At 52.1% G+C, this 25,002-nt stretch overlaps 2 protein-coding genes across 6 annotated transcripts in view; both read left to right on the plus strand.

Annotated features, from left to right (window-relative positions):
- The window catches only part of ALLC (allantoicase), a 24,660-nt gene extending 1,612 nt beyond the window's left edge, over positions 1 to 23,048 (plus strand). Inside the window, exons 2-12 of the mRNA XM_039257361.1 lie at positions 6,710 to 6,806; positions 8,895 to 8,945; positions 10,326 to 10,413; positions 11,568 to 11,693; positions 12,762 to 12,841; positions 13,650 to 13,782; positions 17,796 to 17,951; positions 18,333 to 18,406; positions 19,370 to 19,478; positions 21,704 to 21,828; positions 22,693 to 23,048. Coding sequence (XP_039113292.1) covers positions 6,717 to 6,806; positions 8,895 to 8,945; positions 10,326 to 10,413; positions 11,568 to 11,693; positions 12,762 to 12,841; positions 13,650 to 13,782; positions 17,796 to 17,951; positions 18,333 to 18,406; positions 19,370 to 19,478; positions 21,704 to 21,828; positions 22,693 to 22,899 — 1,239 coding nt within the window. The 5' untranslated portion in view covers positions 6,710 to 6,716 and the 3' untranslated portion in view covers positions 22,900 to 23,048. The remainder of the gene's footprint in view (positions 1 to 6,709; positions 6,807 to 8,894; positions 8,946 to 10,325; positions 10,414 to 11,567; positions 11,694 to 12,761; positions 12,842 to 13,649; positions 13,783 to 17,795; positions 17,952 to 18,332; positions 18,407 to 19,369; positions 19,479 to 21,703; positions 21,829 to 22,692) is intronic.
- Positions 23,049 to 23,824: 776 nt separating this feature from the next.
- Positions 23,825 to 25,002, plus strand: part of DCDC2C (doublecortin domain containing 2C) — a 79,889-nt gene continuing 78,711 nt past the window's right edge. For all 5 annotated transcript variants that reach the window (XM_039257367.1, XM_039257368.1, XM_039257370.1 and 2 more), the window contains exon 1: positions 23,825 to 24,111. In XM_039257367.1, the coding sequence (XP_039113298.1) occupies positions 23,825 to 24,111 (287 nt within the window). The remainder of the gene's footprint in view (positions 24,112 to 25,002) is intronic.

Consider the following 25,002-nt stretch of genomic DNA (forward strand, 5'->3'; position numbering starts at 1 on the left):
CGTTGATGGACACTTAGGCTCTTTCCATGTTTTAGCTATTGTGGAGAGTGCTGCTGTGAACATTGGGGTCCATGTGCCCCTGTGCATCAGCACTCCTGTGTCCCTTGGGTAGATTCCTAGCAGTGCCATTGCTGGGTCATAGGGGAGTTCTACTGTTAGTTTCCTGAGGAAACTCCACACTGTTTTCCAGAGGGGCTGTGCCAGTTTACATTCCCACCAACAGTGTAGGAGGGTGCCCGTTTCTCCACATCCTCGCCAGCATCTGGAATCTCCTGATTTGTTCATTTTCACCACTCTGACCAGTATGAGGTGGTATCTCACTGTGGTTTTGATTTGTATTTCCCTGATGAAGAGGGATGTGAGCATCGTTCATGTGTCTGTTGGCCATCAGGATGTCCTCTTTGGAGAAGTGTCTGTTCATGTCTTCTGCCCATTTCTTCACTGGGTTGTTTGTTTTTCAGGTGTGGAGTTTGGTGAGTTCCTTATAGATCTTGGATACTAGCCCTTTATTTGATATGTCATTTGCAACTATCTGTTCCCATTCCGTCGGTTGCCTATTAGTTTTGTGGGTTGTTTCCTTTGCTGTGCAGAAGCTTTTAATCTTGATGAGGTCCCAATCATTTATTTTTGCTCTTGATTCCCTTGCTTTTGGGGATGTGTCAAGTAAGAAGTTGCTGCGGTGGAGGTCAAGGAGGCTGTTTCCTGCTTTCTCCTCTAGGGTGTTGATAGTTTCCTGTCTCACGTTCAGATCCTTTATCCATTTTGAGTTTATTTTTGTGCATGGTGTGAGAAAATGATCTAGTTTCATTCTTCTGCATGTTGCTGTCTAGTTCTCCCAACACCATCTGTTAAAAAGGCTGTCTTTTTTCCATTGGATACTTTCCCGCTTTGTCAAAGATTAGTTAGCTGTATACTTTTGGGTCCACTTCTGAGTTTTCAATTCAATTCCATTGGTCTATGTGTCTGTTTTTGTGCCAATACCATACTGTCTTGATGATGACAGCTTTGTAGTAGAGGCTAAAGTCTGGGATGGTGATACCTCCCGTTTTGGTTTTATTTTTCAGTATTACTTTGGCTATTTGGGGTCTTTTGTGGTTCCGTACAAATTTTAGGACAGTTCTAGTTTTGAGAAGTATGCTCGTGCAATTTTGATTTGGATCTTTTTTTTTAATATTTTTTTTTAATTTTTATTTATTTCTAGGAGAGAGAGAGAGACAGCGTGAAGAGGGGAGGGTCAGAGAGAGAGGGAGACACAGACTCCGAAATTGGCTCCAGGCTATGAGCTGGCAGTCAGCACAGAGCCCGATGCGGGGCTCGAACCCACTACCGTGAGATCATGACCTAAGCGAAAGTCAGACGCCCAACCGACTAAGCCACCCAGGCGCCCCTATATTTCTTTTAATGCTTATTTATTTATGAGAGACAGAGAGAGACAGAGCGTGAGCAGGGGAGGGGCAGAGAGAGAGGGAGACAGAACATGAAGCAGCTCCAGGCTCCGAGCTGTCAGCATAGAGCCTGACACGGGGCTCGAACTCACAAACTGTGAGTCATGACCTGAGACGAAGTTGGAAGCTTAGCCGACTGAGCCCCCCGGGCGCCCCCGGGATTGAGGCTTAAAGACACCTGTTCTCTTCGTGTGCCCGCCTCATGTTGTTACACTTATTTGGTGGAAAGTGTGGCAGGAACCTGCCCTGAACTGGACCCGGACTTTTAGGGGAGGCGCCAGCTTGCACAAAGCCTCACTGAGGTACGTTAATTAGAGCCGATGGGGCTTGACCCGCCGAGAGGCCAGCACGTCCTGAGCACTGTCCGCGGGGCCGGGCGCCGCCACACAGACAGGCCAGCCTGGGTCCCCAGTGGTGCCAACGAGTGTCCCGCGTGCGCACGGGCGGTGCCGCCGCAGCTCTGGGCCCCGGGACCCGAGGGGCCTCGTCGTCTGTCCCAGAAGGAGATCGCCGTCTGTAACTCTGACCTCGTGTCCGTCGTTAAGTCTGAATGAAGGACTGTGGGGTGTGTTAGTGTTGTCACACACTCTCGGTGTCTTCACACAAATGTGTGGTTTTGTGGTCTGCGGGTCGGAAGTCTGGCTGGGCTCAGCTGGCTTCTCCGCTCCGGTGTACAGCCTGAGTCAGGGCCTGACTGCAGGGGGCCCTGGGGAGGGAGGGAAGGGGAGAGGCCACTTCCGAGCTTGTAGGGCGGACCGTCCTGGCCCCTTGCTGGTGTCCGGCTGGGCCACCTGTAGGTCCTCGGGGCTCCGTCTGGTCCTTGCACGTGGGCCCTTCTCTCTTTTGCAGCTCAGTTCGAACCTCTGATTCTTCCCGACTTGCCTTTGGCGCATGGCTCTTAGGCCAGAGAAAGGTGGGACTCACCTGGATTATCCAGTCTCCTCCCTCTCGTAGGGTCTGTAAACCCGATAGCATCTGCAGGTTCCCCATTGCCCTGTGAGGTCGCAGGGTCACAGGGTCACAGGGTCACAGGGTCTGGCATCAGGGACCCAGAGAGATGGCTCGACACTATTGCTGTCACTTTCCTGGCACGGCTGAGAGGTTGCTAGAGGGTTCTGAGGTCATCCTGAACATCGACCTTATGTCTGACTAAGGTCATTAATGAAAACTGAAACGGCGGTGCCCTCCCACCATGCGCATGGATGGCCAGAACCTGCCCCCGCCGTAGAAGCCTCTCTCTCATGCTACCAGCCATGCCTGGCCTCTGAGCGCCCGAAGACGGCCAGTGCGACCGCGAAACTGGGCTCTGTATGCCGTCAGATTTAAGCTTCCATACCCACGTGCCAGGTGTTACCCTCTCAGGGCTCGGCCAACACGACGCCCTTTGCAGGCTCAGCACTGCACGGAGAGCCCCTGCTCTTTGCAGACCTGACTTCTCCGTGGAAATGGGTGGAAAGGGGTGGGGGTGGCAGTAGAGAAAATTATGGCTGAATTTTACCTGCAGTCCCTCCTCTCCCCGTCTGTTTCTATTAAGTTGCACAAAGAGATTCATACTCCTCTTGGTTTATCTCTGGCGGAGCCTCTGTGGTGTTTTACAAAGGTCTGTTTGTTTTTCTTTTATCTCAGCAAAACACGCTTTGAGCGCGCTGCGGTAGCAGGGGCTTCGCCGCGCCTGGGGCTTTAGCGGGAGAATGATGAAGTGTCTGAGTAACTGAGTCCCGGGAGCAGTCACGGTGCCCCGTCTCCGCGGGTGTTCCCGGGCTAGGGGTGAGCCAGGGGCGGGTGGTTGAGGATGGAGCCCACGGAGAAATCTCTGCCCCAAAGCGAATTAAGTCACTGCTGCCAATCCAAACCGATGTGTCCAGGCACTAGGTTTCATTTGGAAAAATGAACGTTGGCCTCGACGTCCGGTTTTGCGCTGCTCTTCAGCGAGTGCACATGCATTTCAGGGAGCCTGGGGAAAGCGTGTTTCTCCGTTTGGGGAATGGGCTGTATTATGTCACCCCGCGTGCCATCTGTGACACAGAGGCCGGTACAGGAAGGTCCTGCCTGCCTTACAGCTCCGACCACAGAGGGCGCTGCTCCCTGCCTAACGATTTCTGAAGAGAGCTTCCCACTTACCGATTTACTAGATGGAAATGTTCATTCCACGAAGGGAGCGTTCTTTTTTTAAAAGGAAGTGCAGAGGTGGTGTATCTTGGAGGGCGGAGCCTAAGAACCTGATGGTTGAGACCCATCCTGTGGAAAACGTGTAAAATGTCTCTGGCTTGCTCTCTCTCTCATGCACCTGCAGCCTCTGGTCCATGTGTGCAGCGCACTGCTCGGTGGAGGTGATGTGAGGCACACGGAAGAAAAAGATGAAAGACAGCAAGGGTTGGAAGAGCTTCCCCCTCTCACCGCTCTCCGGCCAGCAGGGAGACTGGGCCACAGGACCCCCTGAGGGCCCCACCCCATGTAGCCATGACACCTTGCTTTTTCCATCAAACCCGGTAGCCAAGAAGGGGCATTAAATTGTTGATCTTGGAAAAATGTTAGAACGCTCTGTCCTGGTGCATATCGAGCTCGCTGCAACCACCTGGGAAAAAAATCGAGCCTTTTCAGAAGAATGACCGGGGAAATCTAATGTTTTGTGATTATTTAAGGAAATTAAATATGCAGCAAGGCTTTGTGGAGCGCCATGACTGGCCCGGCACTGTGTGATCTTGTCCAGGATATGCGACGGTTACTAGGCTGTTGTTGGGGGAAGCCTGCAGGGACCCACAGGCTTGGGCAGACCCCCGTCTGTGACCGGCCCACACCCGTTGGGCGGGCCCTGAGCTCTGTGCTCCTGAGCCCGCATGCTGGCTGCTGGAGAGGCCGCCGAGCCTGAGCTGGGACACGGCAAACCTCCAGCATCCCAGCTTTGACAAGCTGCCCTGGACCCGGCAGCGAGCGCTCTGTGCAGAAGCCAGTGATGCCAGCCTGTGCGTCGGGCGTGCGTTGGGCCTGCGGTGCAGTGTGGCACTACGTGCTGGTGGAGGCCTGGGCTCCTGCGCCCTCATGGTCCTGGGGCTTTTCCGGCACAGTTGAATAAAGCTTCTGTGATGGAAGGTTCTACGTGTGCTCTGTCCAGCACATGTGACTAGTACCAGGCACAGCTACATTCTTTTTAAAAAAATTTTTTTAATGTTTATTCATTTTTGAGAGACAGAGAGAGACAGAGTGCATTTGCGGAGGGACAGAAAGAGGGAAACACAGAATCCGAAGCAGCTCCAGGCTCTGAGCTGTCACCACAGAGCCCTATGTGGGGCTCAAACCACAGACCATGAGATCATGACCTGAGCTGAAGTTGGATGCTTAACCGACTGAGCCACCCAGGCGCCCCTACATTCTTAATTTTATTTAATTTTGATGAAATTTTAACATGTTAAACAGCCACCTATGGCCTCTGGCTTCTAAGTTGGACAGTGTAGGTGCAGACAAATGCCAATCTCTACTTCCGTGGCCCCGGTGGCCCATCCTGCCTGCACGCCGCGCCTGGCACGTGCTGCCTCCCTTGTCCCTTCTCAAGTCCCAGCTCAGGTGTCGGCTCCTTCAGGGACCCCCAGAGCTCATGCAGTGAGGGCACCATTGCCGCCTTTATCACCACCGCCTGTCCCGCCCTCCGCCGTGACCCTGCCTAGCAGGTGTGACTCTGCGCGGTCAGGACACTGCGCACGCACGCACTGATGTAACCCTGACGCGAGGTCAGGGCTCTCATGTGCCCGTCACGTCTGGGCAGGTCTGGGTTGGAAATGTGGTTCACGTTCCAGCTGCGTGGTTTGTACGAGTTACCTGTCCTCTTAAAGGTGCATTCCCTTCATTTGTCAGATGCGAAGAATACCAGAATCACAGGTGTTGAGGCTCAAAAGAGAGAAAATATATGGACTGCGCAGGACATTAGTGCAAAGTCATGACCAATGTTAGCAGATTTCTTCTGTACCATTTCATCCTCAGGGAGATTTTGGTCCAATTAGGGAACCAGTATTTTATCTATCTATCTATCATCTATCTATTTATATATTTATTTTATTTTTGAGAGAGATTGAACAAGATTGCGTACGTACGTGAGTGGGGGAAGGGGAGAGAGAAGGAGACGCCGAATCTGAAGCAGGCTCCAGGCTCTGAGCTGTCAGCCCAGAGCCTGATGTGGGGCTTGAACTCATCAACTGTGAGATCATGACCTGAGCTGAAGTCTGTTGCTTAACCGACTGAGCGCCCCTTATTGTGAATACTTCTTCATGAGATATTAATTTTTGTGTAGTTTTCTCTTCACCACGAAGTGTAGGAGAAAAGGTAGGAACAGAGGTCGTCTGTTGGCTTAGGAGTAGGGCGGCCTCCAGGCCAGCCCTGAGGTCCCCCGCTTCCCTGCATGCCTCTCCTCTTCTCCAAACCTCTGCTTTCCCAACTTCAAAATCAGGGGGTGGCAGGGTGTGGGGGCTGGGTTACTGGTGATGCCTGTGTCTTCCTGGGCGGAGCAATCTCTGTGTCTCAGTCTCAGATGGTTCCAGAGCACTGCTCTGCCTGGGTGTCTGGGGCATCGTCTCTGCCATGGGGGAGCCCATGTGGGCAGCGCCTGTGTTTTCTGCACCTTATTTCTAGCCAGGGCCTGCCAGCTAGTTGCTCAATAAGTGATTTTTGAATGGATCTAAGCAGTATTAAAAGCAAATTATTCCTTTCTAAAGTAGAATATTTTTCCCCTTAAAAAAGAGAGAGAAAACTACACAAAAACTAATATCTCATGAAGAATTACTCACAGTTAGGGGCACCTGGGTTGCTTAGTCAGTTAAGTGCCCGACTTCGGCTCAGGTCATGATCTCACAACTCATGAGTCTGAGCCCCGCGTCGGGCTCTGTGCTGACAGCTCAGAGCCTGGAGCTGCTTCAGATTGTGTGTCTCCCTCTATCTCTGCCCCTCCCTGCTCGTGCTCTGTCTCTCTTTCTCAAAAACAAATGAGCATTAAAAAAATTAAAAAAAGAAAATCGCAATTTGAGGCAGTGGGATTTGGGGGAACTTTGTTCTTAGTAGTTCAGAGGGAGCGTGCTCTCACTCCCAGTTCAGTGTTTGTGCAAAGTCACCTGAAGGTCCCTGGGAGTGTGTGGGCACCTGCCACGTCCACTTGACCATGTGTGTTGTTTGAGCGTCTCAGACCTCGGTTTTGGGAACCCGGGTGAGGGCCCCGCTCGCTCTCGCAGGCTCTGCTGCCCTCGGTACCCGAGGCTGACCGAGCCTCCTTTCTCGTTGCCAGGAGGCATGGCTGACTCCCCCTGGGAGGGCAAACTGGCCCGGTCTCTGGACTTCACCCAGCTGGCTGACCTGGCGTCTGAGTCTGTAGGCGGAAAGGTAAGTGGGGGTCTCACGGGAAGGACAGCGCCGCAGGACCCTAGTTAGAGTGGCGAGGATCGGGCTGAAGGTCCAGCCGACCCCAGCAAGCCCATTATCGCCAAAGGCTTCCGAAGAATTTTCTAAAAATTGGTGACAGTCCTGGCAAAGGCAGTATCGCTTTCAGCTCGGAACAGAAAGGCGTCCTGCCCCTGTGAGAAGAGTCCTCTGTCCCTCCGTGTGTTTCCTCACGGCGTGGATCCGTGGTCCTCATGTGTTAGTGTGAGGATTACCTGGAACGGTTGTTAACAGGTGCAGAGCACTGCGGTACCGGTAAAACGCAGAGGCACCGAGCGCCCGCACCGCGCAGGTGTGACGTCCGGGGCCGCTGGGAGGGCCCCTGCCTGCCTTCCTGAAGCTCGTGCTCCCCAGGGAGACAGGGCTGGGAAAGGCCGTGCCACTGAACAATGCTCACTGGGGTCCGCAGGTGGGACAGCGAGCCGGCAAGGGAAAGGGGTGAGGGGTCGCTTCGGCCGGGATGCGGGGGAGGGAGCCAGGCACGCCCCAGTTGGCTTAGTGTCGCTGGAAGCCATCAGGTGTTTTGGGGGCAGGAGCCGGGGAGGTCGAAAGGCCCCGGATGGCCCATGAGGGTTTCTGCCAAGGAGCCAGAGAAGGATCTGGAGAGACTCCTGTGTGTCCGCCCCACTCACCCGCACTCGGCCCTTGCAAATCCTCAGGGGGCAGGCCAGCCTCGACACAGCTGTGCCCCCTGCACTTGGCCTCTGGGACAGTCATCCTCAGCGGAACCGCGAGGTCTCCCCTGACCTGGGGGCTCTGGGCTGCGGCCGAGGACAGTAGTTTCATCCGATGCAAATTATGCTCGGAGGCTGAGACTGATTTTCCAATAATTTAAGTAACACAGGTTCTCCGTGGAAATTGTAATTTAGAATCACAACAATGTTCCACCAACCAATAGCCTGCAGAATAACGATCCCTGAACAACATACCCCAAGCTCATGACAGATGAATTACCTGATCGGTCCAGGCAATGGGGAGATGAGAGAAGTGAAGTCCGGGGTTAGGTGAGGCGTCCTTTCCTACAAGCTGGTTCTCTGCAGTCAGTCATCCCGCCCAAAGCTGGGGGCCGGCTGCCGGCCTGGGTCCCTCGCGGCTGGTGGCAGCGGTGCCCGCTGCTCCGATGGCTGTCGGCGCGGGGCCCTTACGCGGCCTGCGCCACCCCCACGAGGAGTAGCCTCGGCCCCGGCAGAGACAGGTGTCTCCAGATCCCCGGAGAGCTGTTGACATCAGCAAAGTGCGGCCTTGCCCAGAGCGCGCACTCAGGGCAAAGCCCACAGACCATCAGGATGGGGGTTCACGTGTCCCTTCTGTGGGGCCGCTGTGCCCGTCAACGCCCGAGCTGCTGAGTGCCAATGACAGCGTCCTGACACGGCTTCCTCCATGGAGACAAATGTGCCCTGAGATGAACACACCTCTCTTCAGTCATAGACAAGCAGACCTGAAACCGTGACCGGCTAATTCCCGACACTGGTGTGCGGGGTCCCCTCCCAAGGGCCGCTGTCACAGGGTCCTGGCTTTGGCCGGGATGACAGCAGCCTGTTTTGTGCAGAAAATCCATTTCCACCTGTTTTCTTGGGGTAATTAGTAGCAACCCCTCACTCCCAAATTGTCCTGCCGCAGCTGATACATGACCAGGCCCACCTTCCTGCAGGGCGTCCGGCGGTGAGCTGGCCAAACCACAGGCGGGGCCCGCAGTGCTGGTTGTTGTGGCCATTGCTCTGTTTGTGAGAGAATCGCAAAGCCCAGTGTCCTCCATTCTTCTTACATTCTTCCCGGGTGTATGAAGGCAGCACGCTCACATCCAGATGGTCAGGGGGCAGAGCTCAGTCGGGAAGGGAAGCATGGAGGAGGAGGCAGGTCGTGGGGCCTCGACGTGTGAAAAGCATGGTGGGCTAGTTGCATGTGGTTTCTCTTCCCCTGGCAGCTCCATGTTTCTTTTTACTGCATCTTGCAACATTCCACTAGGGAATGAAATGAAGTGGTTTTGAATTTATAGCTATTTTATCTTGACCTCTCTCTGTCTTTGTCTAGATTTTATTTGCAACAGATGATTTTTTTGCTCCTGCGGAAAACCTCATAAAGGTATTGTAAACCGGCATTCTGCACCATGGAGTGTTGGGTAGGGCCGTCTATGCCAACGTGGCAATTAGAATCTGCTGGGACGTTTGAGCTGGGGGTCCGGGCGTGCGTACCAGGGAATGGCACGTCACAACCGTAGGAACGTGTGGAAATCCGCACCAGCTCGGGCTAAGAGGCTCTGGGGACAGATGGGCGTCAGACACAGGGATTTGGGGCCGCGTGGCTTTATGGGGAAATTAGTGAGATCCTTATATACTGTCCTCCGTCTCACGTGGAGCCCATGAGCTGTGCCAGGAAGAAAACTGACACACGTCTTGAATTTTGGGGAAATGTCTTACCTGCCTAGTTATAACAGTGTAGGACATGCTTATTAACAAAACAAAACAAAAATCAAACCTGAAGATACAGGGAAGAAAGGGAAGCTTGGCTGGATTCCTGCCCCCTGCCCCCCAGCCGTGGGGCGTGAGTTCTTGTGAGTGGACAGTGCACTGTCCTCCGTGGTTACTGGCCACATTGTCACTCTGGTGACAGGGCTACGCTTCCTGGGCAGGACCTAGCCAGGTCTGGAGCACGTTAAAGTATGACATTCCAAGGACATCTTGCATATATTAACTTACTCCTCAGACAAAATGGCAATGGAATAAGGAACAGAGAGGGTGATTTACTTGTTCTAGGTCACACAACTAATAGATGTCGAAGCTCTTTTCGTTTTACCATAGGTCTGTCTACAGGAAATTTAAATGCTTACACACTTTGACCTAGCTGTTCCACAGATTTATATTATTTGCATGAGTAGGCAAAGATATGCAGATAATATTCATCCCAGTGTTGTTTGGAGGGGGAAAAACCAACCCAAATGTCCGATGACGGGGGATCTGGTGAAAGGACCCATATATGAACTTCCGTATATGGAGCACTCACTACTAAAAGGAAGGGCCAGCTCTCTGCACACGGAGCAGCTCCGAGGGCTGGGGTTCAAGTGCAGCTGGACCTCAGCATCCCGCCTATGCCTCAAGCATGTTGGCCAGATTCCTCGATGAGCAGCCTTTTCTGGGTTGCCTGGGAAATGCACTGGGGGTGGGGGTGGGGGGTGGAGCTGTGCCGTTTGTGGGGCCACGGAATAAAGTGTGATGGGGTTTTACCTAGTGCTGGGGACAGTTAATTCCATGCCTCGAGGCCCACAGAGAAGCAGGATTTCTTTCTCTGGGGAGGCGTCTCCTGATCTGGAACGGGTTACCCGACTGTGAAGGTAGTGGCAGGCACCCCCACACCGGCCGAGGAGTCCCTCTAAGTCCCCATTGGCATGGGTCACCTGTCCCTCTGGGGGACAGAACAGGCCAGCAGGGATGGTAACGGCCACCTTGTCTCGCATCTCTGCTTTAGAGGGAAAGACCGAGCTTCAGAGAAGATGAGTACACGGAGTTTGGGAAGTGGATGGATGGATGGGAGACCAGAAGGAAGAGAACTCCAGGTACCGAGATGTCTCTGGCGAGGCTGACACGGTGTTGGGAAGCCAGCATGCGTTTGGGGTCCGCTTGGCCCCAGGCCCCTGGCACACTCTGTCGCCGCACACGGCCCCTCTGAACGTCAGGCTCGGAGGATTTAGGCAGAGGCCCTCTGTGCACCATCAGGTGGAAGGGGGGTGCACGCTGCTGGGAGAGCCGGAGTGTTGGTGAGGCCGCGGGGGGCCGGTGGACACCCCCAAGCAGGGTGGCAAACGTCCATCGTGTGCGTGTTTGCGTTGCGTCTTCACACGGTTCTCTGAAGCAGGTGGACTGGTCCCCCCAACCCCTGTGTAGACGGCCTTGCCCACGCAGCCCCCGTCACGTCACCGGTGAGAAGGGCCAGGACCTGAATGCCCATCTGCCCTCTGCCTGCACACAGTGCCCTTCATGTCCCCTGAGGACCTGCTTTATTCATCGCTTCTCGTCAGGCTCAGTGAAAATACACCTGTGAAAGCTGCAGACACGCCTGTAAAAGTGAACGAATCCAGCATTAGGCTGATAACTGGATTCTTTGGCATCCCAAGTGTTACAGGGGTCCTAGGTATTTCCTGGGTACTCCAGACACTATCAGATTCTCATGAATCTGGGCATTTCAAGGCGGGTCTACACCTGACCACAGGTAACCGGGAAGAACTTGATGACCTATGGCTTGCAGACTTCTCACACTTCAGCAGGGCGGGGAGGGGGCAGCTGGGCACCGCAGGACCCGAAGTGATGGTGTGCAAGTTGTCTGCAGGGGGCCCGGCCCGTGCTGAGCACTGCCGAGTTGGGGGCAGGCCGTTCTCTACCTGGCACAGGCACATTTGATTTTTGGAAGCTGATCTCGTCCCCGACTCACAGTTGAAGAAGTGAGGCTCACAGGGGCCAGTCTTCACTTTGCAGCCAGAATCGGTCTCCCGGGATCCAAGGCCCAGGGGCAGAGGGTGGCTGTGGGGTGCGGTGGCCGTGCGTGGCCGTGCCGCGGGACATCTTTAAGTCACAGCTGAGAGTTACCCAGGGAGCCCTTTTCTGTGACGGGAGGGGGTGGTGCCGAGTTTCGTTTTTGCTTCCGTTGGGTTCGATCACATGCTCTGTCTGCTGAGTTACGGCTGACAGGGGTGTCCTCGCTTCCCTCCCGCAGGTCACGACTGGTGCATCATTAAGCTCGGGATACAAGGGATTATCCGCGGCTTCGATGTGGACATTTCTTACTTCACGGGAGATTACGCTCCTCGGATATCAATTCAAGCAGCAAATTTGGAAGAAGGTGCCCTGGGAACCGTGCCTCTGACCCGGCCCCCCATGCGCATTTCCTGCCCAGACAGGATCAGCGGCTTGTCTAAGGCCACGTTAGTGCCACAGGCTTTAGAACTTGGGTTCCCACTACAGTGGCAACAGAAGTTCTGTGGCTTCTGGTTTTTAGCTTGACCACGTGTAGGGTTCATGATTCCCATACTCTTGGGGCCTGACTGGGGCAAGCAGGGCGCAGGGAGGGTGCAGCGAGTAGGCTGCCTGGACGGTGGGAGCCAGGCATGGGCCGGCTGGGGCGGTGGCTGTCCCCGAGAGCACAACGGTGCGGCAGCCGTGGAGCTGTCAGGAAGGGTTTCTTTGTGCCTCGTGGGATAAAACAGAGCCACAGGTCTGACCCGTGTCCTTATTCCCTCAACTGGCACCACCTGATGCTGGTCCCAGCGTTCGTGGCTTTAGAAGCAGGGGCCAGTGTGTGTGTGTGTATACACGTATTTAGGGCAGATAAATCGTGTCAGATGGCAGATTTACGCTGACAGCGCTGTGTCTGCAGCCCTGGACGAGGCTCTGCGGAAGGCGCGGGCCCGCTCCCTCACAGTGGAGGATCTAGAACTTAGGTGACGGCAGGGCAGAGGCTGCACAGAGGCCAATAGGAGGATTCCTTCCGAAGCAACTGTCTGAGTCCGAGGCGGGATCGCCCAGGTGTCGATTCCAAGGTCGCCGTGGCAGGAAGGTCCGCTTCTGGACTTGACCTTGCAGTTTTCCAGAACTTCCGTTGAGCCAACTCCTGGAAGCTCTAGTCATGAGATAGATTTGCCGCAGCTGGACTTACCCCGGAGCTGCTATGTGGTACTTTGACGAGCAAAGCTACTACCAAATGCGCTGCAGCACCTTCTGGAATGACTCTGTATTTCGGATACCGAGGAACATCAGCAAGTCTATTACTTTGATCATCTGATAGTTTGACTTAAGAGAGGTTGTGTCTGGGGTGATTTGGCCGGATGAAAATGAGCATAGCGCTCACTAGGAGTATATTTTCTGTAATTCTGAACGCAAACTGTAACCCTGTTGATCCATCTGCCTTCAGATAAAGAACCACAGATGCCAGAGAGAGGAGTCAGGTTGGGGGCCACGGCCACGCCGGCGGAGTTTGAGGCTGTTGCTGAGGTACGTCCGCTAACAGGGTTGGCGGCTTGTCGAGGTGGCCGTGGCCCAGGCCTGGCCATGAGGGACCCTCCCTCTTGTTCTTAGGGACACTCCGTGCATGCACACCTCTCCTTCACTTGCCCAGTGAGACTTTGCAGATACTCTGCAAATGGTCCCTGTGCCCCCGTAGGCGGGCACGCCAAGGCCCATGTGAGGTCTCAACTGGGGTGGCCCAGGCGGTCTGCCCACCTCTGCCCTGTTGGGATACGTACAGAAATTGACAGTGTGACTCTATGTACCTGTCACGCTTGACGAATCTGGTAAAGCCTTGTCCAGCCACTAATTTACATTGTGTTTTACGGAAGTGTTGATCCACAACAGACTGGGAAATAATAATAAGAGCAACACACAGGCCCTTCAGTGTGAGGAATGCTGATCTGGAGGAAGTGGTCACGATATTCGGGGCAGCCTGCTCACCCCAGGTCTCAGGGCCCAGGGGACAAGCCTGGTGTGCAATTCTTCTAGAATTGTCCGAGGGAATCCCAGATCTTGTCCCTTCTTCCCAACCCTCACTGCCTGTTCCTGCCTCCCCTTCCCCCCATCACCTGGTGCCTATTTCCATCCGGATGAAAACACCCTCAGAACTTTAGTCTGTTTATTAAACCCGGGACTTGATCTTTATTAGTATTTTTATGAAAGTATTTTACTAGGCAGCCATTGTCAGTTTTTATTCCGAAGAGTATCTATCCTGTAGGCTCCACGCGAGCACCAGGGTGAGAGAATTTACTGTTCCCTGGAGCCACTGCTAACATTTTATATTTATTGCTAGCTAAGGTCCAACGACTGGAATTACTTGGTTCCCATGACAGAGCTTAAACCAGGAAAGCCTGCTTCCAGCCACAATTATTTTCCTGTCAATTCCCAGCAGAGATGGACTCATATAAGACTCAACATTTTTCCGGGTAAATATGACGTGGACCCATCTGCTGTTCTGTGGCCTCTTGATTTGGTGTGGGCGTGTTTCAGGGTGAAGTCCTCCATCTCTCTAGCATCTTAGGGTTACAGTTTACCCTTTTCTGTGCTCAAGGAAATTCTCGTTGCTGCCCACCCATGCGTTGGTGGTTATCGACAAAGCACCAGGTCAATTAGGATGTGATGGAAGTGAGTTGTATCAGGTTAAATATCTCCTAACAAATTCTATTTTGCCAGATGCACCAGCAGATGAAGTGTGTGCAAAAGACCCCCATCTTCTCCTATTTACGGCTTTATTATAATGTAATTCACATACCATGCAATTCACCGCCTTGAAGTGCACTGTTCAGTGGTTTATGGTTTACGTGAGGGTAAGGTTTGAAGTCTGCAAAAATACACAGTATACGTGCAATATTCGGTCACCACACTCAATTTTAGAGCACTAGTAACACCTCAGGAAGAAATCCTGTAGCCTTCCCATCAACCCTCACCTCTCTCTGCCCTCAGCAACCACTAGTCTACTTACTGTCTTGACAGAGTTGACCATTCTGGACATTTCACATAATGGTCTTTTGCGACTCGCTTCTTTCACTTAGCATGTTTTCAAGGCGTATCCACGTTGTAACATTGTTGGGCGTACTTACTTCTTTCCATGGAGGAGTGATATTCCAATGTATGGGTAAGCCGTAATGTTTATCCAGTTCATCTGTTTTTTTTAACATTTAAAAATTTTTAAATGTTTTTTAAAAATTTATTTCTGAGAGAGTGACAGCTTGAGCAGGGGAGGGTCAGAGAGAGAGGGAGACACAGAATCTGAAGCAGGCTCCAGGCTCTGAGCTGTCAGCACAGAGCCCGATGCGGGGCTCGAACCCATGAACTGTGAGATCACGACCTGAGCCGAAGTCGGATGCTTAACCGACTGAGCCACCCAGGCGCCTCCCAGTTCATCTGTTCATGAACATTTGGGTTGTTTCCACCTTTTGGCTACCTGTGGACAATGGTGCTATAAATATTCCTTTACGAGTTTTATGTGGATATATCTTTTCATTTGGATATACACATAGGATTGGAATTGCTGGGTCATAGGATAACTATGTTTTTATTTATTTTTAAAAAATAAACCTGGGACGCCTGGGTGGCTCATTGGTCAAGTGTCTGACTTTGGCTCAGGTCATGATCTCGTAGCTTGTGAATTCGAGCTCCAAGTTGGGCTCTGTGCTGACAGCTCAGAGCCTGGAGCCTGTTTCAGATTCTGTGTCTCCCCATCTCTTTCCCTTCCTATGCTCATATTCTGTCTCTTTCTGTCTCTCAATAACAAAAATATTAAAAAAATAAACTTTTTGAGAGACAGCGAGCATGTGTGTGTGAACGGGGGAGGGCAGAGAGAAGGAGAAGGGGAACCCCAAGAAGGCTCCAGGCTGTCAGCACTGCCAGTCCCGCTCTGGCGGGTCCAGAGCCCCTGAAGGACGGGCGGTGTTGGCGAGGGAGGGATGAGAGAGGCACGAAATTCTTTCTGGTCACCAGCCAGGCCTCTCCACACTGCCTGAGACTCTATTTTATGATTTAGTGTTTGGGGGATGGCACAAAGGTGGCGTTCAGATGATGAGTTCTTTTATCAGTAAAAACTTTCCAGAACACTGATATGCACAGGTGTATGGGGAACAGCCCGGAAGTGGCATTAGCATAGTCAGGACGCAGGAGTCAATAGCCTGTTTATCGATTAATGGGAAGTATTGAGAAAAACAGGATCTTCAGGAAACACAATGTTGCTCCCATAACCACAAAAGAAGAAGTTCCTACAGTAGGTTCCTTCACAAAGTGCCGTCAGCATATTAAGGCCAGAATGAGTCACTCCGAATACCAATCAACAAGGTGCCTTGGGGCTCCGTGCTCAAGCTGAAACAATTGGGTGGGGGTGGATATCGGTTGCCATCTGACGGTAAGAGTCTGTGCAACTTACCTTAACCTCACAAGGAGTTTTTCTCAACCTATGAGTTTAGAAACGGCTCACAACACAGCACAGAGCCTGACATGGGGCTCCATCCCACGAACGGTGAGACCATGACCTGAGCCGAAATCCAGAGCGGGATGCTTAACTGAGCCACCCAGATGCCCTGGTAGCTGTAATTTTAATCGCTGGAGGAACTATCGGGTTGTTTTCTAGAATGGGTGCACGCCTTAGGTTCTCACCAGCTGTGGGAGGACGTCCCCTCCCACATCCTTGCCAACTCTCACTATCACCCGCCTGGTTGATTGTAGCCTATTAGAGGGTGTGCCGCGGGATCGCCCTGTGGTTTTGATTTGCATTTCTCTAGGACTAATGATGATGGGCATATTTTCAGCTCCATGCTTGGCCATTTGTATGTGTTGTTTATATGCAGGTCATATATATATACACACACATACGTATATGTATTTTTGGAAAGGTATCTTTTCAGATCTTTTGCCCTTTTGTAAGGTGAGCTTTTGTCTTTTATTGTTGAGTTGTCAGAGTTCTTTATATATCCAGGTACAAATCCTTTATCAGATTTACAAATGTTTCCTCCTGGAGTTCAAGTATAAGGGGAAGGAAGCAGTGTTTTCTCCTGGGGTGACGATAAGTTGCTTTAAAGGAGTCAGTCTCAGAGCATGGAGTGGGCATATCCTTGATGTTTTCATTAGGGGTGAGGCTGGATATGAATTCTGTCAGGAAGAATCTTATTTTTTAAAAATCTAAAATCAGCTTGTGCCACGAGAATGGCTCTCCTATGTTAGTTTCTGCTGAATGCCCCCTCTGGCGTAATTCTTAGGGTTTTATGTTAGCACAGTCTGTTTTTATTTATTGTAAATATCAAGACCATTCTACTGAATGTTTTCCTGATCGTTCACTTTCATCATTTTTTGTGTAACAGTATGAGGGCTTGGTTTCAGGAAAATACTGTGGTTAACAAAAAAAGCAGTATATGCAAAGCTTGCTCCCATCTTCCCGGAAGAACTATTTAAACACATAAAAGTATTCACTTTATTAGGATCAGAGAATGTGAGTTGATGTTGGCGGCTACTGTCTGCTCTGTGGACCTAAATCTTGGCTGCTGTGGTTTCAGAAGCAATTTGGTTTTGTGATATTATCTTCCCTCTTCTTTTTTTTAATTTTTAAAAAAATTTTAATGTTTTTAATTTATTTCTGAGAGAGAGAGAGACAGCATGAGCAGGGGAGAATCAGAGAGAGAGAGGGAGACACAGAATCCGAAAAAGGCTCCAGGCTCTGAGCTGTCAGCACAGAGCCCGACGCGGGGCTTGAACCCGTGAACTGTGAGATCATGACCTGAGCTGAAGTCGGACGCTTAACCGACTGAGCCATCCAGGCACCACTATCTTCTCTCCTCTTAATCACTGTTTTTACAAAAATAAAAATGCAAGCCCCTCATATGAGTCTGTGTGGGATTTAGCAACGCTAACTTGTGGCTCCAAACATTATATCAACGGTGGATTTCCCAATTGCCTTTTGACTTTCCTGGAGTTATTAATCCAATAAGAAATGTCAGCACCTGCTGTGTGCCAGGACCAGTACTAGGTAGAGGCGATGGAGAAGCAAACAAGATAGGTCATTATTCTGGCTTTCAAAGGTTTTATATTCTGGTTCTGGGATCTGATACCAGCAGGGGCTTAAACAAACAAATGGCAAGATAATTGCAGACTGTGATTTGAGCTCTGGCATAAAGATGCAGGAGGGAATGATGGCTCACCGGGCTAGGCAGAGCTGGAGGGAGAGGACGAGACAGTAGCAGGAAGTGTGTCTCTGGGGCCATGGCACATACGGTGAGACCTAAGGACAACAAGTGGTCTTTTGCAGAGCTGGGAAAGTAGTTCCAGTACAAGGGAATGGCGGGTGCAAAGGCCCTGGGGAGGTAGGGTTGGTGTATTCGAGAAACAGAGTGGGCAGGTGTGGAGGGCTTTGTCGTTTATGATCCACAAACAGCCCCCTTTCCGAGCAAGAAATAGCCACGGCCTCTTTCCTTCTCAGACGGTGGGATTGCACGTCTCAGAGCGTACGGTAGCGGACAGAAGGACTGGGCCACAACTGATCCGAAGGAACCGTTTGATCTCGTGGCCCTCGCTCACGGGGGCGCCTGCGTGGGATTCAGCGATGCACACTTTGGGCATCCAAACAATATGATAGGTGAGATGCTGGTGTGGGAGCTGGCCTGCATTTGGGGCATCTGGGCACCACATCAAGCACCCCAATACGCTATGAACAATTTAAGAGGGAGCCCTGGAGTGGATGAGATTAACCATCTACACATGGGATTTGATGCCTTTATGACATGAAGTAAATCAGTTTTCCTTCCTAATTTTCTTTCCTAATTTTGGCTTAAAGGGAAAAGTAAAACTTACCCTATGGCTGTAGGCGAATTTATCAAAACATTAAGTTGAGTGGTAATAATTTGTGTAGCAACATTCAGGCACAAGAGATCTGTAATTTCATTACGCCCATGCATTCATTCTCACATTTAAGATAAAATCCTGTGATATTCCCGCTAAACGATGTCGTTTTCGGCAGGAGTTGGCAAAGCTAGGTCTATGGCTGATGGCTGGGAGACCGCAAGAAGACTGGACAGGCCACCGGTATTAGAGGTAAGAAGTTCAAAACGGCCACGATTCAGAGTTTCCTGTATCTTGTTTCAAATTTACATTAAGGAAGTGCTTCCTTCTGAAACCTCGTAGGCAGCGTTCCAGAAGTACTTTTCGTGGTTTTCCGGATTGCCCACCGCTTCGCGGTAACATCAGGGCAGGACCCAGAAGGTGCCCATGCTGGCCGCGCCTGCTGCTCCAATGAATGGTTGAAATATCCCTGCTTCTGTCATAAAGAAACAAGAGGACCTACAATTTAATGATATAAAACCCATGGATGAATTTGTTGGTTGACCTGGAGGAAAAAGCCAGTGTAATCATTTCTGGTACCTCTGTGTCCCTGGATGAGATCACCTACATGACTGTGTGGGGGCGAGGCGACTCTAGAGCCGGCCCAGCTCTTCATTTTGGCTAGTAACGAGCATGAGATGGGAAAGTCAAAACAAAAGCAAAACAAAACACCTTTCAATTTGTTAATCCCACTCCAAACTTCCCTGAAAAACACCCCTTTCTTGGGTTAGTCTCCATGTCAACCATTACTTCCAATGGAAGCGAACAAATTCCCATTGCCAGAAACTAAGGTCTGCAGGCAGATTACTTGACCAAGAACGTATCTATTCTGAAAGGTCCAAACGAATTGATTAGAGTAACACTTGGGGGCTGGGTTAGATACAGACCCTCTGTCTCCTTCTACAAAGATTTACAACTGACATAGAAGATCACAGCAGAAATGTATAGAAACGTGGCAATTACCCAATAAGCTCACGAGTCCGCACGAGGCATTTAAGGAATAATTAACACAAAAGGTAACTTACGTACCAGGGCATAGGAAACACTCTTCTGTAGTAAGAAATAAAAGACATATCATCAGCACATGTCGACATTTTTCGCTTGCTGGCTTTCAGAATTTGTTTCCTAAATGGCACCGAGTTGGCTTCCTTTCTTCTTTCTCCTTTTGAATTCCAGAATGACAAGAACGGTAGTCTCCTTGTTACGGGTTGTGAATGGGCAGTCTTCCGGCTGGCACACCCTGGAGTAATAACTCAAATTGAAATCGATACAACATATTTTAAAGGTAAACGTAAAACCAGGAAGCACAGAGAACCCGTGTGCTGGTTACAGAGATAACGTCATCTATGGGAGTAGGGCTCATGACGGTGGGCTCAGCGCTTGGCTATTCCACTCTCTGGATGTGCCATTTTCAGCAACTTCCTTTAGCTCTGGGGGCCCTACTTTCCCCCTTTATAAATGTCAGAGTTGAACTGGGTGACTCCCCAAAGTCAACCGGGATTCTGTGATGCTGTGACTCTTTACTAGAGGGGTCCTGAATCTCATTGGGAAAGAGCCTGTGCAGTGGCCCCTGCTTGGGGCATAAGAAGAACTAGATAGGCCATGTTCTCATGGGGGGAGAGGGCTAGGGAGATCGGTGGGGGGGCATTTCCTCTCCAGGCTGGGCTTGTAAGGCAGGGAGTTACACGTTTTCAAAGCCACGCACTTCTATTTGTAAAAACATATTTGGACAAGCACCGCTGGTACTTTCTTATAAAAGTACCTACTTTCTTATGAAATATATACCTGCGTCATTACATTGACAAAGTTCAAGAGGGGTTATTAAGCCTTTATCATTGTCGGGTGACGTTTTGGTAAGTGCTGGGCTGCGTGTCTCCTGACTGCTTGCTATCTTAGTAAACGGTGGCAGTTTATATTCATACTTTGGATGCCTGGTGTTTATTTTTTTTATTTTTTATTTTTTTATTTTATTTCTAGGAGAGAGAGAGACAGTGTGAGCAGGGGAGGGTCAGAGAGAGGGAGATACAGACTCTGAAATAGGCTCCAGGCTCTGAGCTGTCAGCACAGAGCCCGACGCGGGGCTCAAACCCACAAACCGTGAGATCATGACCTGAGCCGAAGTCGGATGCTTAACCGACTAAGCCCCTCAGGCGCCCCGGATGCCTGATGTTTAAACGTCTTGCAAATCATTGAGGCTTCACGCAGTTATTAACTACTACACCAGGGCACCATATATATTTAAGGCAAGGTTTTCCTTCAGTGGTAGTGGATTTCATCATTTTAAGATACAGTATGGATTTAAGTTAATTATTTTAAGATACAGTATTGATAATTGAGACCCATTTTTGGAAACCATTTTAGATCCAATTAGCGGGTCACTGCGATCACTTTCCAGCACAGCTGATGAGCCCATCTTGGATTGGGGGGGGGGGGTGTCAGCTCTGCTGTTTTCCTGTGGTTCGCGGGTGCTTGTGTTTCTGGGAGTAGCTTCAGTCCATGGACGATGTAAATCACGTGTTGATTTTGTGAGTGAGAGTTTCGTCAACACCAGGTACCAGTCGGTACATCCAGGTAACCAGGGAGGCCAGGCTGTGCCGTCATGAATTTGCTGCTAACCCTCTCGGTTCTGCCCATCACAACAGCACAGTCACGGCCCGAGGGAGCCTAATAGATATGCATGTGTGCATATGGATATCAAAGACACAGAAACAGAAATAGTGGCTTTAATGTTCTCTTCCTGCATCGTTCGGGTTTCCATGTCACCCAGGACTGTGTCACACCCTGGAGGTCACTGCTTTAAGAAATGAGCTGCTAGGGGCATGAGAGCACTGAGTATTTTTTTCTGTAATCAGAACCCCCTCCTCTGCTGATCTTAGAGTCTTAGGGGACCCTCATAGCAGTTCTCCCCCCCGAAGAGTGTGGGGCCCTTTCCCCTAAGGTCTTCTAACCCCACTGGACATGATTCTGACGAAATTCCAGAGAGAAGAGAGACTCAGGATCACATGTTTCGCCCAGAGAAAGCTTAGCACACGTGGAAGATGGCACGTGGGGTCGATGCCAAGCACTGACTCATTAACTCAGCTCAGTCTTTCCTTTTATTTCACGTGACACAATATGGTGCCATGAGGAAAGTGTCTTCCAGCCTCGTAATAGCTTGAGATGAGCCACACAGCAATATGCAAGTAGTTAACTCGGCAGGCGGGGATGCTTATCAGATGCCTTCACCTTCTTAAGTAAAATGCCGTACGTGCAGACTCAAAGGTGCCAGCCCATTAACGTACATCAAGCGGATTTTGATTCCTCTGAAAAACGAACACACGCATATTTCATCAGGCAATCCCGCTCTGCCACGGATGGGTACATTCCTTCTCTCACATGCATCCTATCTTTGCTTTTCTTTAGGGGGAACAATGATTTGTCCTCTGCTGGGTCTTTGATTTGACACAGAGGTCAGCCAAACTGCCGAGGGCAAGCAGAGTGGAGGATCTGACCCTGAATTTGTCCCAACAGGCAATTCTCCTGACAGCTGTAAGCTGGACGGCTGTATCCTGACGACTCAGGAGGAGGAAGACATGATCAAGCAGAGGTGGGAGCTTCCCGGACATAAGTGGAAACCGCTGCTTCCAGTCACGAAGGTATGGCGTCCACGGGGACCCTGCTTTCCAAACCTTCTGGTCAGTTAAAACATTTTTTAAATGTTTTATTTATTTCTGAGAGAGAGAGAGAGAGAGCGTGAGCAGGGGAGGGTCAGAGAGAGAAGGGGACACAGAATCCGACGCAGCTCCAGGCTCTGAGCTGTCAGCACAGAGCCTGACTCGGGGCCCGAACCCACGAACTGTGAGATCATGACCTGAGCCAAAGTGGACGCTTAACCGACCAAGCCCCCCAGGCGCCCCTACTCAGTTTAAATAGTAAAACGCACAAGCTTCTAAAAACCATATCTGTGCATTTATGTAATAGACAGACAGGCTCTAGTTTTTCATTCCTTTGCATTTCTAACAACCAAGTGTTGTTTTAAACCATCATGTACAAAGAATATGTATGGAAAATGTTTTTGCAGTGTATTCACTTTCTAGAAGGGGTGACTAATATATTTAAAGTTGTAACAATGTGTCCTCTTGTGGGATAGACACTGAGATGTTCCAGAAGGTCCTCTTCGATCCAGTGGAAGGATAGTCCTTTGCGGGTCAGAGTGGGGATGAGGGGTGCTCCCACGTGGTGATGGGTGATGACCTCTAGGAGGCACGAATATGCCCACTTCTCACTTTCTTTTTCTTATCAGTGCGTCCACTTAATTAACCATTAAGAACCACACACATCATGGGCCCGAGTGTTCATGTCAGTATTGCCCTGGCGTTTGAGCCCTGCTAGCTTTTCTCTGTGGTAAGCCAACCTGTTATCAGGGAGTAACTTTCCTCGGTCACGGGCTCTGAGTCCACACCGCCCGTCTGGGCCTCGCTCCGCGTTATCACAAGGACTGTGTCCTGCCTCCCTTTCAGCTGTCCCCCAACGAAAGTCACCTGTTCGACAGCCTGACCCTGGAGCTCCAGGACGTCATCACGCACGCCAGACTCACCATCGCCCCGGACGGGGGCGTGAGCCGCCTGCGCCTCAAGGGTTTCCCCAGCTCCATCTGCCTCCTGCGCCCCCGGGAGAAGCCCATGATGAGGTTCTCCGTGAAGGCGGGCTTCCGAGCCAACCTCTGAGTCCGCGCGGCCGTGCGTGGCTACGGAAGCGCTCCGTCGTATTCTTCTCTTGAAGTGTGTTTAACACCTGAAACTTCAGAGGTTTCTCGCAATTAATCTTTTTAAGATCAATAGAATTCCTATGATTTAATAAACTGGTCACGCTCACACATCGCTACGTGTGTTTACTGTTGCTGTGGAGCATTCGGTGGGTTACAAGTCACCTGTGGTGGTGAAAGACAGGTGGTCTCTTAAAGATTACTCTAGAACAAACACTATATGATACTGATATTTACAGAATTGTATTCTGTACCCTCTGCATGTAGATTCGGCAAGTAATACACAGAGTATTGTCTTTAAAAGTTTAAGCCCATCAAAATGGTTGGAAAAATGTGTTTTTGGAATCATTCATTGTCCAGCTCAAGAGGACTGGCCCATTGGTACCCAGAATAAGGATTGACTGTCACAAGGACACACGCCCCCTTGAGGGGTTCTTCCCCGAATGAGGGTGCATTCTGACTGCCAAGCCTCTGGGACACTGAGTGCTCGCAGGCACTGGTAACTCGGCGTCTCCATGCTCCGAATGGGTCCATACAGCTCCTCCGGACACAGGTGATTGTTCAGACGGTCCTGGTGCCCAGCTCTCAACCTCTTCTGCACAGGAGGCTGGCAACGTAGCGGGAAGGTCGCCGTGAGTGTCCCCAGCCTCCATTCCCGCCACTTCGCAGAGAAGTGGATCACAGACAGGCTCCGCCACGCCCTCTCGGACGCCCCCTCCCCGCCCCCACCTGGCTGGCTTCCCTCCGGACGCAGGCGGTCACAATGCGGGGTGCGTCAGCGGCATCCGGGGGCTGTGCCGCCCGCAGTCCCGCTCCGGCGCCCTGGGTGCCCACGGCGCGCTCTCAGCGCAGCGAGCGGTGGCCGGTGGCCCTCCGGTGGCACGGCCATGGGCGCGCGCGAGCCGCACGCGCTGGCGGACACCACGCCGGCCAAGACCATCCTGGTGTACCGCAACGGGGACGCGTTCTTCGCGGGCCGGAAGTTCGTGGTGCCGCGGCTGCGCGCCACCACCTTCGAGGCGCTGCTGGAGCAGCTGACGCGGCAGGTGGAGGCGCCGTTCTGCGTGCGGCGCCTGCTCACGCCCACCCGCGGGCACCCGGTGCGCGAGCTGCAGGCGCTGCAGGCGGGCGGCAAGTACGTGGCGGCCGGCCGCGAGCCCTTCAGGAAGCTCGAGTGAGTCTGCGCCCCTCCCTGCGCGGCGACCCGGCGAGTCTGGCGGTGCGCCTGTCTCCGTCTGCGCGCGGCGAGTGCGCTCAGCTCGCGCGTGCGCCCCGCTCGCGCGTGCGCCCCGCTCGCCGGTGTGTGCAGCTCCCCCGTGCGCCCCGCTCCCCCGTGCGCCCCGCTCCCCCGTGCGCCCCGCTCCCCCGTGCGCCCCGCTCCCCCGTGCGCCCCGCTCGCCCGTGCGCCCCGCTCCCCCGTGCGCGCAGCCTGCTCTGCCCCGCTGGCCGCAGGCAGGGCTGGCCTTCACCTTCCGTCAGCACGTCGTCGGTTAGAGAGAGTCCGAAGGGACGTGGGAGGAGTGGGCTGGCTGCGGTCAAGAGGGCAGGCCTCCCTGAAAGGCGACCTTGGGCGAGGATCCGAAGGAATAAAGGCAGTTAGCCGGGCCCAGGAAAACCGGGGAAGCGCGCGAGGAGGCAGGAGTCACCCCCGTCACCCCAGCACGGCTTGCCCCAGACCCGCGTTCCGCCCTCCCTGGAGGCCCGCTCGCCTAGGAAGGCACTCGCTAAGCTGTGTAATCGGCGTGTCTCCCGGCCGTGTCTCTTGCTAGACTGTGACCCAGCCGAGGGCAGGCGTCGAGCCGTCATCTCCAGAATCCTGGCACTCGAGGCGATGCTGGCCCACAGCACAGACTCTGAATGTTCCTGGGGAGCAAAGAAATCCCCTCCCCAGTGTCCGCTGAGATCAAGACAGCGGGTGGGGTCCTGGGGAACGGCTCTGTGCGCACCTGCCTGGCGCTGCAGGACGTCCCGATGGAAACCGGCCATTGTCCGCTGCTAGTCGTACTGGGTGGTGTCCGCTCAAGATGCCAGTTTGATTTTTTCCCCCCTTGGTTTTGCCTCAGAC

This window comes from Hyaena hyaena, unplaced genomic scaffold, assembly GCF_003009895.1.
Source record: "Hyaena hyaena isolate Hyena2069 unplaced genomic scaffold, ASM300989v1 scaffold_612, whole genome shotgun sequence".
NCBI classification, from domain to species: domain Eukaryota; kingdom Metazoa; phylum Chordata; class Mammalia; order Carnivora; family Hyaenidae; genus Hyaena; species Hyaena hyaena.